The following is a 12,924-nucleotide window of genomic DNA, read 5'->3' as shown; positions in this document are numbered from 1 at the left end:
AATTAGCCCAAGCTTTACTCACCCTCAAGCCATCCCAGGTGTATATGACTTTCTTCTTTCTGATGAACACAATCAGAGAAATAATAATAAATATCCTGACGCATCAGAGCTTTATAAATGGCAGTGAACAGGGTTCACGAGTATGAGCTGAAGAAATATAATGTAAAAAAAAAACAAGTTATGAAGTAAAATATCTAGCTTCCGCCAGACCGCCTTCCGTATTCAACTTACGAAGAAAGTGTAAACTGGTGTTGCGTCAGTTACACTTTTTCCTTAAGTTGAATAGGGAAGGCGTAGGGAGTAGCGTAAGCTTTTTGAACTGCAAGAGTTTTACACTTTCTTCGTATGTTGAATATGGAAGGCGGTCTGACGGAAGCTAGATATTTTACTTCATAACTTGTTTAAATATGGATATTTTTTTTACACAAAAAAAAAATTAACCCCCCGGAGCCGTGTGGAGTACGTTTATGATGGATGGATGTAGATGGAAGCACTTTCTTCAGCTCATATTTGTGACCCCTGTTCACTGCCATTATAAAGCTCGGATGCGTCAGGATATTTATTAAAATATCTCTGATTGTGTTCTTCAGAAAGAATAAAGTCATATACACCTAGGATGGCTTGAGGGTGAGTAAAGCTTGGGCTAATTTTCATTTCAAAGTGAACTAATCCTTTACGCATAAACCTCACTAAATTTGGTTAAGAGTTATTCTTTAAATAATAATAATAATAATAAACTCTCAGTATGAAAATATTAATATTTAACAGTGGAAGAGGAAAAAGGTGCAAAAGATGTGGAACTGTGAAGACTAGATGTGAGTGGTCATTAAGATGGCAATGTAAGAAAGAGAGATAGAGGAGGAGGAGGCAGTGAAGGTTATTTCCCTATAGGTCTCATTAAAGGCTACTAATCCCCCTGCTCTTGCCCTGCAGAAATGGCCCTGAGGGAGCCGACAGAATGAGAGAGAGAGACATATGGAGGGTTACATTAAACAATGTACCAATCGAACGTGAATAAACACTTCAAAACATCATATAACATTTGCATACATGAGACCGCTTCAGAACAGCAATGGTTTCCTTCTTTATCATTGGGAATAGTTACTTTTTGAGCATATTTTCATGATAATGTATTGAAATTGAAAGTCACAGTGATGTTTTCTATATATCTTTACTGAACATTATGTAATTATTCACTGATTTTGAGATGTTGGTTAGAGCTGTCCAGTCTTTTTTGAGTTTTCAGAAGTTGCAACAAGACAACAACCTAAAAGCACAAAAGTATATCAAAAACAACAGAATGACTTCAGCAGGCCCAGTCCTGACCTCAACTCAACTGAGATGCTTTGATATGATCTTAGGAGTGTGATTCACTCATGACATCCCAAGATTATTGCAGAGCTGAAACGGTTTTGTAAAACAAAACAGTGCAGAATTCCTCATGACCTCCTGCGATCCGCAATTATAGGAAACATTTGGTAGAGGTTATTGCTGGCAAAGGAGCAAACCGGTTATTAAATCCAACTATTCTTATTCTTTTTTCAGTCTGCACTTTGAATGTTTCCATAGTGTGTTCCTGAAAGAACATTTTTGTGTGTTATTTGTTTAAGCAGACTATGTTTGCCCATTGTTGTTGAGATAATCATTTTTCCTACAATTGTACACTGGATTTCTGTAATAGTTCAGACTTATCTAGAGTAAGGTAAAAATATTGGTTTGTCATGCACAGCAATCATTACATGTGTTATATCAGCAAATTTTGGCATTTTTCTATTATATATGCGTATATTATACGCATTCTGCAGAGATCTCAGCCCTCTGAGTCAATAATGTCTTTTAATCAGGCTAATCTAAGACATAATGAGGAACAACTAAACACAATTATGTGCATTTTTTTGTAATGGACACATTAGCAATAATGTGACACATAGTGCAAAAAATTGGATTTTGTTCATGTATGTATATGCACAATTTCTTTCCTCCTGAGGGTGTTGGACATACAGTAATAGAGATGCTGATGCTTGTGCAATAATGTAAAATGATTTATACCATGAAATCTCAAAGATTTGTTCTCATTAACTTAGTACATTAAATGGACTATGAGAGCCAGTCTCATCGGAGCAGAACAATTTTAACTATTAAACCAACTATTAAGCATTTTTGATATTTTAACTTTTAACTGTTTGTTGTATCTCTTGGCATCGAGCTTAATGAGAAAAAGTAGAGAGGGAAAGAACAGAAATCAAAGTAATGGATTCAAAACAGAATATTAGATAAAGAACAGAGAAAAACAAGTATGAAAAAGCCAAATGATGGAAAAGTGAGGGAGAGATGTAGCTCTTAAACAGAATCGTTATCAACTTAGACCAAGGGATGCAAGCAAAGACATTTAGGTACATCTTGTTTAACCAAATAATCTGTTTAGAAGCTTTATCTATATATTGTTACTCGACATAGGATGTCACGCTTATTGTCAGAGGGAAAAAAACAGGACAGTATTATAAAGAGATCTGTGGTTTGGATCTGAAAATAATAGCTCTTAGATTAACCGCTAAATTACTGTAATTAGATATCATTATAATAAATCATTTTCCAGGTTGATTATCATTCTAACAAAATTATTGTAATCACAAGGGTACAAATGAACTCACATCTGCATCTGAGTTGTGCACCTTTTTTTAATCATTTGCATTTGTGTGCGTACTGTGTAGTATTAACTCAAAAAAAAAAAATAGTTTACTCAAAAATAAAAATTATTTACTAACCCTCAACTTGTTTCATTCCTCTATGGCTTTTATTCTTCCATGGAAGGCTGCAGCAACTAATCGATAATAATCGATAATGAAAATCATCGACAACGAATGTCATTATCGATTAGTCGCGTCTGCCCACCGTGCACAGAAAACTTCCGCCAGTTGCGTCAAAATTACAGCACTGAATACTAAGGACAAAATGCATCTAAAAATAGTGGAGGAAACGGAGTGAGCTGCTGCGGGAAAGGTACGTGATCCAAGCTGCCCAAAACATGAGAATTCTAAGCTTCAAGCTAATGCATTAGTGTAATGTTTGTCATGGCTTGCCCTGTCAGGCGCTTTGACAGATGCCTGTGCTGTTTAATGTGTGATATGTTTCCTCAGAGCAAAACTTTCATTTTACGGTTATATCCTTATCTGTAAGTGTTACAAATTCCCACGAGTGTTTCCATTTTGCACAAAGGCTCATCCTGACAGTCTGCGGTAAACTTCAAACCTTGATGAACTTTACTGAGCATGCACAACAAACAGACAAGACGCATTAGAGAGGGAGACGCAAAAATACTCATTTTGCTGAAATGCCTGTTGTTGGACATTAAATTTAGGTTTAAAAGTCAACATGTATTTTATGAGAGTGGTAACTGTAAAAGGGATAACAGCGTGTAATTGAATATAAATCTAAGACGTTTACATTTACAGGATAAAGAAATGACAGAAAAAAAAAAGACAGTAAGAGGTTACTGTGTCCAGAGTGAATGTGTGTGTTCCTGCAGAACATTCCTCTTATCTGTTTACACTGAGTTTGTGTTTTTGTTTTTCTTTATTATCTTTATTATAGAGTACCTCAGGGATGACGTGTTTTTGTAGGCCAACCCGGAAGTTAGCGGCGCACGGGTTCCCTCGATCGAAAGCCAATGCATTTTTCCCATAGACTTTTGGGAAATCGCAAAAAATAAGCTCTGTGTTAACAAAGCGTTATGACACTTACACGTTTTGTCTATCAAGATAATCTTTACAAGTTAACACAACATTTATACATTTTGAAGCCTAAATAAAGTCGTCAGATATAAAAAGCTAACAGTAGGCTATAAACGGACTACAGCACACCATGGTCGCGGATCAACGTCACCACCACCAAGCTTCCTCAAACTTTATTTAGAAAACAACTTTATTTAAAAACATGCGCTGATTATGATCTGCGCTGTGTGTGAATACTTATCCACTTTTTCATGAGAAATGCTGTCCAAATGTCCTGTTTGTCATGATGACGTCTAAAGTCCCCGCCAAAGGAAGTAGTCCCTTTTAGCAACTTGTTAGCAACTGCCATTTTTAAGACACAATAAAGGTTTAAAAAATCTCATGCAGGTTATAACTGGTGTGTTTTATGTCATAGATCAAAACATGAAAATATTTAGAGGCTTTGTAAACCACAGACCTTATTTCAGGCGATTTAGCAAAAACCCATTCAAAAAACACATTGACTTCAGGGCGATGGAACCGGAAGTCCTAAAATGCTAACTCGCTTCCAGGTTTTACCTACAAAAACACGTCATCCCTGAGGTACTCTATTATCTTCATTTTTAATGTAGGAATTTAAATTGTTCTTTTGCTTTATAGTTCTTTTGACTACAGCATAAATATAGATACATTCACTATATGTATTCATAGCATTCAGTTTGCACGTTTGTTTGAAGGACAGCATTGGGCAGGATGTGGAATAGTGTGTTTTGTCAATAAAATAAAATAAAAAAGAATATTTGTCTTTTTAATCTTAGAAATAATCGGCCAACTAACCGATTATCAAAATAATGGTTATAGTTGTAGCCGTAGATCACGCAAGGAGATGTTTTGAAGAATGTTCACACTGCTCTTTTCCATTCGGTGAAAGTGGATGGAACTAGCTGGTGTCCGGTTCCAAAAACATAAAAATAAAATAAAGCACCATAAAAGTAGTCCAAAGGACTTGGGCACCATATTCCATGTCTGAAGCCATATGATAATTTTGCACATGACTCATTTATTGAAATACTTGCCTTGACAGACGTGGTCACCGTCCATGTTCACTATATGGACAAAGAATGGCTGCATCCAAAATCGCATACTTCCCTACTATATATAGTAGTAGCTGAAAAACAGTATGTGACAAAAGAAGTATGTCAAAATTCACAGTACTGATAAAAGAGTAGGCAAAAAGTACCCAGATGACCTACTACTCCCGGCGAGATTCTGAAGTGTGCATATGATGGACACTTTACTATCCCATGAGGCCACGGGAGAGGATTTGTGAATGGCAGAGAACTGACCCTGGTTGATCACATGGTAATGACAGCATGGTGAATGTAGTACATCCGGATTAAATTCATACTACACACATTCATGCTATAGAGTGTACTTTTTTAGAGGCTGTAAATTAATTACTTATTCAAAATAAGCACCTACTCAAGAGAGTATGCAATTTCGGACGCAGACATCATGTTTTTTTGACTTCAAAAGTCTTATGGGTTTCAAAAGGCATGAGGGTGTAGAAATGATGACGACATTATTTTTAGGCAAACTATTCCTTTATGCATATGCAAGATTGTACGCACTGAAATTGAGTGATCTTGACCTGCCAAATTGTTTGTGAAGTCATCCACTACACCTATGACCTCTCTCGAGCAGAACTGCCCCCAGTGCACATACACTCCTTAAGATCACACTGAAACACACACCATACCATAGCGCACCAAGGGACTGCCGAGATGTTTCTATGGCAACCTGCAGCTTGCTCCACTAATGAACTGGTTGCCATGGTGATGGGGATTGGCTGTGCGCAAAGTGAGAGACTGAATAACAGAGGGAGGAAGAAATTTCACACTTCTCTGTGCCACTGCATGTACACACACACACACATGCAAGAGGACCGTGGTAGAGAGAGCAGGAAACTGACCGTTTCGGACTTAAACCCTAAACACAACCACGGACCAATCACAGCAACTCCTCAAGGTCAGAGGATGGGATTCCATTCCAGCACTCCGCTGCAGGGCCGTCCCATTTTCACAGTTCCTGGAACAGCACTGCTGTCCCAAAATCCAGCCTGAGCAGCTCGAAGCTAACATGTCCCTTAGCCTGGAGCTAGTGCTCAAGCTAGGAGGCTAGAAGGAGGTTTAGGCAATGTCATAGCAGGAACTGTGCGGTACTAGCAGAGTGGGGTGTGCCACAAGTCACATAGGAATTCCTGACATTCCTAATCATCTATTACACCACCTGAGCAGGCTATGGATTATAGCTATTACTGCAGGCTAATTAATCAATTAGCATTGCTATTTAGCACTACCAAGGTGACCATAGACTCAAATGAGATGTTAATGAAGCTGATGGACATGTCAGGGGTCTGCTAATCCCACAAGCAGTGCTGTTTCACCTGAGTGAATCACAATGTCTCCCTCTAGTGCACATTGGACAGAACTGTCTTTTTTCCATTTAGGGTCAATAGGGATAAATATGGTACAATTTTTTTGTAGTTATTAATAAATAAAAAATGAAGTATATTTATTTAAATGTTCAAATAAAGAGCAAAATATCCGTACTCGCTTGTGTCTATAGGTAAGACTGCTGTTTGATCTTGATCTATGTGTGCTTTGTTGCATAATAAAAAACGAATAAGTCATTAATTTCATCATTCTACTGATTTACGCACCCTCCCCCAAAAAAGGTGCAGTTATTTTATCTTTTTATTTATTTATTTATTTACATGTAAATAAAAATGTGAAAAATACCAAAACAAAAACTAAATTATAATTTAAAAATACAATACACAATCATTCAAACATTTGGTGCCATTTTAAGAAATTTATATTTTTATTATGCATTAAATTGATCAAAAGTGACAGTAAAGAAATTTCTAAAGTTAGAAAATATTTTTATTATTTCAAATAAATGCTTTTGAGCTTTCTATTCAACAAAGAATCCTGGAAAAAAAATAGGATTTTCTGTATTTTCACGGCTTCCGCAAAAATATTAAGCAGCGCAACTGTTTTCTACATTATAATATAATAAATGTTTCTTGAGCAGCAAATCACCATATTGTAATGATTGTAATGAATTATTATGTGACACTGAAGACTGGAGTAATGATGCTGAAAATTCAGCTTTGCCATCACAGGAACACTTTAAAACAGAAAATAATTATTTTAAAAATAATAATATTACAATATTACTGTTTGTACTGTATTTTTATCAAAGAGACTTCTTTCAAAAACAATAAAAAAAAAATCTAATCGACCACAAACCTTTGAACGGTAGTGTCTATATATACATATTAAAATATATAAAAACATAAATATTGAAAATTGAAATGTAATATTACAATTTTTTAATATAATATAATAATTATATATATATATATAAAAAAAGCAAATAGCGTAATCATTTTGTTTATCTAACAGCCTCTTCCCCCCTCTCTGTCTCTGTAGAAGTGTCTGAGGTTCAACCCTGATGCAACCGTATGGAAGGCGAAGCAGCAGGTGTTGTGTAGTCTAACTGAATCTCTAAGGGATGTTTTAAACTATGGCCTTTTCCAACCTGCTACTGACGGGCACGATGCCAAGTTCCTGGAGGAAGAGAGGCCGCTCCGCGAGTACCCACAATCCTTTGAGAAAGGAGTACCCTACCTGGAGGTACCCTTCCTTTTATTCTCCTCATCATTTTAGGCATTTATTTTTTTTACTTTCTTTTTTTTTTTAACTCTTGTTCTATAATTGAATGTGAATGTTGGTGCTAGGAAACTGCTGCTTCAAATTGTTTGTTGCCTAGGAGATGATAATTCTTTAAGTGGCTTCTCTGGTAACTATGAATCTTAATAACCCTGATATGGTTTATTGGACATTTGTCTTGCAATGAAAAAGATTATTTGTAGAGCACAGGGCAATTACTATTGCACAACAATAGTGAACTCAAAGTCTAATTCATCCACAAGAAGCTCTTTTCAAACGCACCTCTTCAATAAATATATTTAAAAGCCATACTTTTTAACAATTACACTGGAAAATATGTAGCTAATATAGCAAATTAATGCTTCAGTTTTTTTATTTGTAAACAAAAATTAATTACAGAATATGATTAACAACAACTAGGCTTTTCATCATTTCTGCTTGTTCAGTTGCAATGCTTGATACCTCGAGGTTGATGCAAAATAATACTTTGATTGTGTATTAGTATTTATTAATTTTTTTAAACTAGCTTTTATTTTTATGGCCAGTTTTCATTGTAATTTGAGTTTTAGTCATTCGAGTACTTTAACATAAACATATTTGTTTCAGTTAGTTGCCAAAGCAACATTTAGAAATGTCCAGTTTTAAAAAAAAAAAAGTTATGTAATATTTTTATTTAGCATTATTATAATAATCTAAAAATATTTGTAATAGTTTGTTTAAGTTACTATTATCTGATATACACAACAATGCTATGAAAGGAAGTGTCCAAAAAGGAATTGTGCCATAAACAAAAGTCAGTCCACCAAGAAATTTAGCCCTGCCTCCAAAGGACAGTTTAGACAACTTAACTGATCAAAATATAACTTTCTTTTCTGAATAATTTGTGTAAGAAACCAGAGAACTGCTTTTTAACCCTCCTTATATTACATTACTGTAAACATGTAACTGATGAAAGTGTCTTCCACTGATTTTGACTAATTTCCTTTCACACAGTTCCGCTACAAAACCAGGGTGTACAAACAGACAAATCTAGATGAGAAACAGCTGGCCAAACTACACACTAAGGTAGGCCCTCGCCACAGAAATCATCTTATTCCTGGTTGCAAACAGACATTTTTAGTGAACGTTTAAAGGGATAGTTCATCCAAAAATAACAATTCTGTCATTATTTATTCACCCTCAAGTTGTTCCAAACCTGTATTAATTTCTTTGTTCTGTTGAATACAAAGGAAGATATTTTGAAGAATGTGGGAAACTGAACAGTTTTGGGGCACTATTGACTTCCATAGTATTTTTTTTTTTCTACTATTGAAGTCAATGGTGCCCCAAAGCAGCCTGCTTACAAACATTCTTCAAACTATCTTCCTTTGTGTTCAACAGAACAAAGACATTTATACAGGTTTGGAACAACCTGAGGGTGAGTAAATGATGACAGAATTTTCATTTTTGGGTGAACTATCCCTTTAAGATGTGTTAGTGTGTGTGTTAAACACAATAATTAGCTTATCCTCAGGGCACTGAATGGCTGTGAGCCATGAGTTGTATTTGTCTCCCCCTACAGGCCAGTCTGAAGAAGTTCATGGACTACATCCAGACCGGCGCTGTGGAAAAGGTAGCCAAACTTGTAGACAAAGGACTTGACCCCAACTACCACGACCCTGATACAGGAGGTGAGGTGTCAGGCACTGCGCTGTTTACTTCCTGTGAGAGTTAATGGACTTCCCATTAGTGAGATGAATAATGAATTACTGCCAGCAGAGCATGAACTGGCCCACACACACACATGCTATATGCTTATGGAAATAGGGCTGCATGAATATTCAATGAGTGTTTACAGGAATGGACATTTGCATCTTCTCAAGTGATCCATGCAGTTTTTAACAGAAGTCATCTGGAGTTTAAATTATGCAACAAAAGCGTAAGGTTAACGTTAGACTCAGTGGCTGCTTCCTAAACAAACAAACAAACAAAAAACCCAATTACTGCTCTTGGGCTGTTTAATGAGATGAGACTATTACTGCAGCTCACTGGCTCAGTTCAATGCGTGTCAACAGAGGAAAACCACTGAATAATTTGAATGTAACAGGGCAGCATCTTTTATGGCATATTAATACAAGTTTTTAGCGCTTTGGTGAGCTGGAGACGTGGCCAGACATGCCGTGAAAGTCGATTTTATGGACCAGATGACAATGCAGAGTAATATTAGCATTCATTTGCGGCAGAGTGTGACATGCGAGACGGCTACCTTGAGTGTTGTTCACAGTTTGTGTCGTCTGCGTTGTCACAGAGTTGATGTTGCGCTTCACAGGCTGACAGTCACTTCTCAAAGCAGACCCTGCTAACGTGGAGTGAGAACTGTTGCACCATTTGCAACCACTAGGGGGCAGATCTAGAAAACTACGATATTCTGTTGCGTAGTTCACCCAAAAATGAAAATAATCTCACCTTCATGTTGTTCCAAACCTAAATAATATTTTTTCTGTCGAACACAAAAGGAGATATTTTAAATCACGTACTGAAAAATATCATAAAGATGAAACCGAATATCACTGAGTTGAATTCGAGATCTGATTTGTGAATGAATGTTTGTGAACTGGATCAGCTGATTTATTAAATAGATCTGACTGAAAGGAACAGTTTGTGTATGTTCAATCTGATATCACAGCTTTTCACATCAACATGCCTTGACAAACTATGGTTGAAACCAAGATTAAGACAAAAAAATATGAGAATAACGTACTTCCACATTGCTTGTAAATATATACATTTGCCTGATAGATTAATAATTGATCATTTGTGTGTGTGTGTGTACTTAAATGTATTTGGGGGACAAATTTGTAAGAATAGTGTAAAAATTAAAAATGCTTTCTGTTAGGGTTAGGTAGCTGTATATAAAAACAATAGAAGTGAAAGCTAAGTAAACGTGTGTGTGTGTGTGTGTGTGTGTGTGTGTGACAGAGACCCCACTCACTCTGGCCGTACAGACTGAGCCGGGCGGAGGGGAGAACATCAGAGTGCTGGTGATGGGGGGAGCTCACATTGACTTTAGGGCAAAGGATGGCTTGACCCCTCTCCACAAGGCCGTCAGAGCACATGGACACACTGCGCTACTGGTAACACATACACAAAACCACAACAGAACCTCAGACTCATGATTAGGATGAAATCAATTATGTTCATAATGAAATATTCATATTAAAATCTAATCATCTGTTTTCTTTTTTGCTTTTAGACGCTGTTGTCTTTGGGGGCATCTCCTGATTATAAGGACCGCCGTGGGCTCACACCCCTTTACCACACTGTGCTGATAGGGGGCGACACCTCCTGCTGCGAGACCCTCCTGTACCACAGAGCCAAGCTGGGGCTCCGTGATGAGAATGGCTGGGACGAGACCCATCAGGTACAAAGAAATGCTGAGAAGAAGACTGTGTGTGACATATACAGGAAACACGTGCCATTGCATAGTTGTCTGTGAGTGTTATTTTAAACATACCATTTTCTTAAATTCAGATTTTCAGTGATTCTTATGCTGAGAAAACAATTTTATAATTCTTTCAGAAACATTGAAAAAAACCCATACATTTCATCTATTATTTTGTTGTACCTGTGTTTTTTCCAACTTTTTTTTAAGTACCTCCACAGTACCTTCTTCAGTAAGACTTGAATACCGCTTCACAGAGACTAACCAGAAACATGTTCCTTTTGACTCATATTATATTATATATCATTTAGCATTACAAGTAATAATATTATTATTTCAATGATTCACTTTAAACTAAAAACTGTCAATACAGTGGGTGAAAAACATTCACCAAGTTTCTGCCCCCCTAAAAAAGGCAACTAAGCTTTTTTTGCCATTCAAGTGCAGTGGGAAATCATACATAAACTTTCTCAGAGAAAGTCCTTACCGGGTATTTGACTCATAAATGAAATCCAGATGGAATGTTTAACAAAAGTAAAGTCATTTTCAATCTTTTATGGTGGAATTTACTAATCCTCAAAGCTAAAAAAGTATATTAAAGGGTTAGTTCACCCAAAAATGAAAATAATGTCATTAATTACTCACCCTCATGTCGTTCCACACCCGTAAGACCTTTGTTCATCTTCAGAACACAAATTAAGATATTTTTGATGAAATCAAATGGCTCAGTGAGGCCTCCATAGACATCAAGTTAAAACAGTTCACGTGACTACAGTGGTTCTACTTTAATATTATAAAGCGACGAGAATACTTTTTGTGCGCCAAAAAAAACAAAATAACGACTTTTTAACAATATCTAGTGATGGACGATTTCAAAACACTGCTTCGAAGCTTTTGTTTAGATTCAGTGGTTCGGAGCACCAAAGTCACGTTATTTCAGCAGTTTGGCAGTTTGATACACGATCCGAACCGCTGATTTGAAACAAAAGATTCAAAGCAGTGTTTTGAAATCGGCCATCATTAGATATTGTTGAAAAGTCATTATTTTGATTTTTTTTGCGCACAAAAAGTATTCTCGTTGCTTTATAATATCAAGGTAGAACCACTGTAGTCACATGAACTGTTTTAAATATGTTTTAGTAGCTTTCTGGGCGTTTGAAAGTGTAAATTAACTTGCTGTCTATGGAGGCCTCACTGAGCCATCGGATTTTATCAAAAATATCTTAATTTGTGTTCTGAAGATGAACGAAGGTCTTACAGATGTGGAACGACATGAGGGTGAGTAATTAATGACTGAATTTTCATTTTTGTTTGAACTAACCCTTTAATTCACTGTAAATCTTTACAAATTTTAATGAAATACAAACATAATACAGACATAGTGTATAGGCAACAGAGACATTTTTAAATTTCTTTCAAGTACCACTGGTGGAGAATCTCTGCTGAGTCCTTCTCCTCTCTTTGTGCATGTGTGCATTTCCATATCTATTTTGATTCTTTCGTTCTCTTCCTCTCACTCACACATTCACTGCGGTGTTAATTAGCAAAGGTGTCTGTTCTGACAATGTATAAAATCCTTTCTTTTCTCTTTCTTCTTCCTTCCTCGTGTCAAATGACTGTTTCTGCCTCTTCCTATCCACTTCTCTTTTTTCTTTCCTCCTCTCTGAACGGTCCTGTGGATCCTTTGTCCATCCTATTTCCTTTCCCTTTCTCTCTCTCTCCCTCTCTCCAGGCTTGTCAAAATGGGAACTCTCAACACTTAGAGCACCTACTTTTTTACGGTGCGGATTCCTCATCCCAGAACGCCTCAGGAAACACTGCCCTGCACATATGTGCTTTATATAACAAGGTATAACTGTCGTTCTAGGCACAAAAATCAAGCCAAATTTTAAAATCTAAAATAAATCTTACACCAGAATGAATTTTCATTCTGGTTTATGCTGGTTTGGTGCCATGCTCTTCAGCAGCAAAATTAAAGCCATGCTTTTCACCAACTGGAAAAGCTAGTCACTAGCATGGTCTTTCTAGTGATGTTTTGAAGATCCCTGTGAAGATT

General features: G+C 36.5%; 1 protein-coding gene across 4 annotated transcripts in view; it reads left to right on the top strand.

The window, feature by feature from the left end:
- Positions 1 to 12,924, top strand: part of LOC127509137 (SH3 and multiple ankyrin repeat domains protein 1-like) — a 90,195-nt gene that overhangs the window by 47,931 nt on the left and 29,340 nt on the right. For all 4 annotated transcript variants that reach the window (XM_051887637.1, XM_051887640.1, XM_051887638.1 and 1 more), the window contains 6 exons: positions 7,208 to 7,411; positions 8,441 to 8,512; positions 9,009 to 9,117; positions 10,406 to 10,560; positions 10,680 to 10,847; positions 12,601 to 12,717. In XM_051887637.1, the coding sequence (XP_051743597.1) occupies positions 7,208 to 7,411; positions 8,441 to 8,512; positions 9,009 to 9,117; positions 10,406 to 10,560; positions 10,680 to 10,847; positions 12,601 to 12,717 (825 nt within the window). The remainder of the gene's footprint in view (positions 1 to 7,207; positions 7,412 to 8,440; positions 8,513 to 9,008; positions 9,118 to 10,405; positions 10,561 to 10,679; positions 10,848 to 12,600; positions 12,718 to 12,924) is intronic.

Source organism: Ctenopharyngodon idella, chromosome 3, assembly GCF_019924925.1.
Source record: "Ctenopharyngodon idella isolate HZGC_01 chromosome 3, HZGC01, whole genome shotgun sequence".
Lineage (NCBI taxonomy): Eukaryota > Metazoa > Chordata > Actinopteri > Cypriniformes > Xenocyprididae > Ctenopharyngodon > Ctenopharyngodon idella.
The sequence above is the reverse complement of the archived record's forward strand: the minus strand, read 5'-3'. Positions and strand labels throughout refer to the sequence as shown.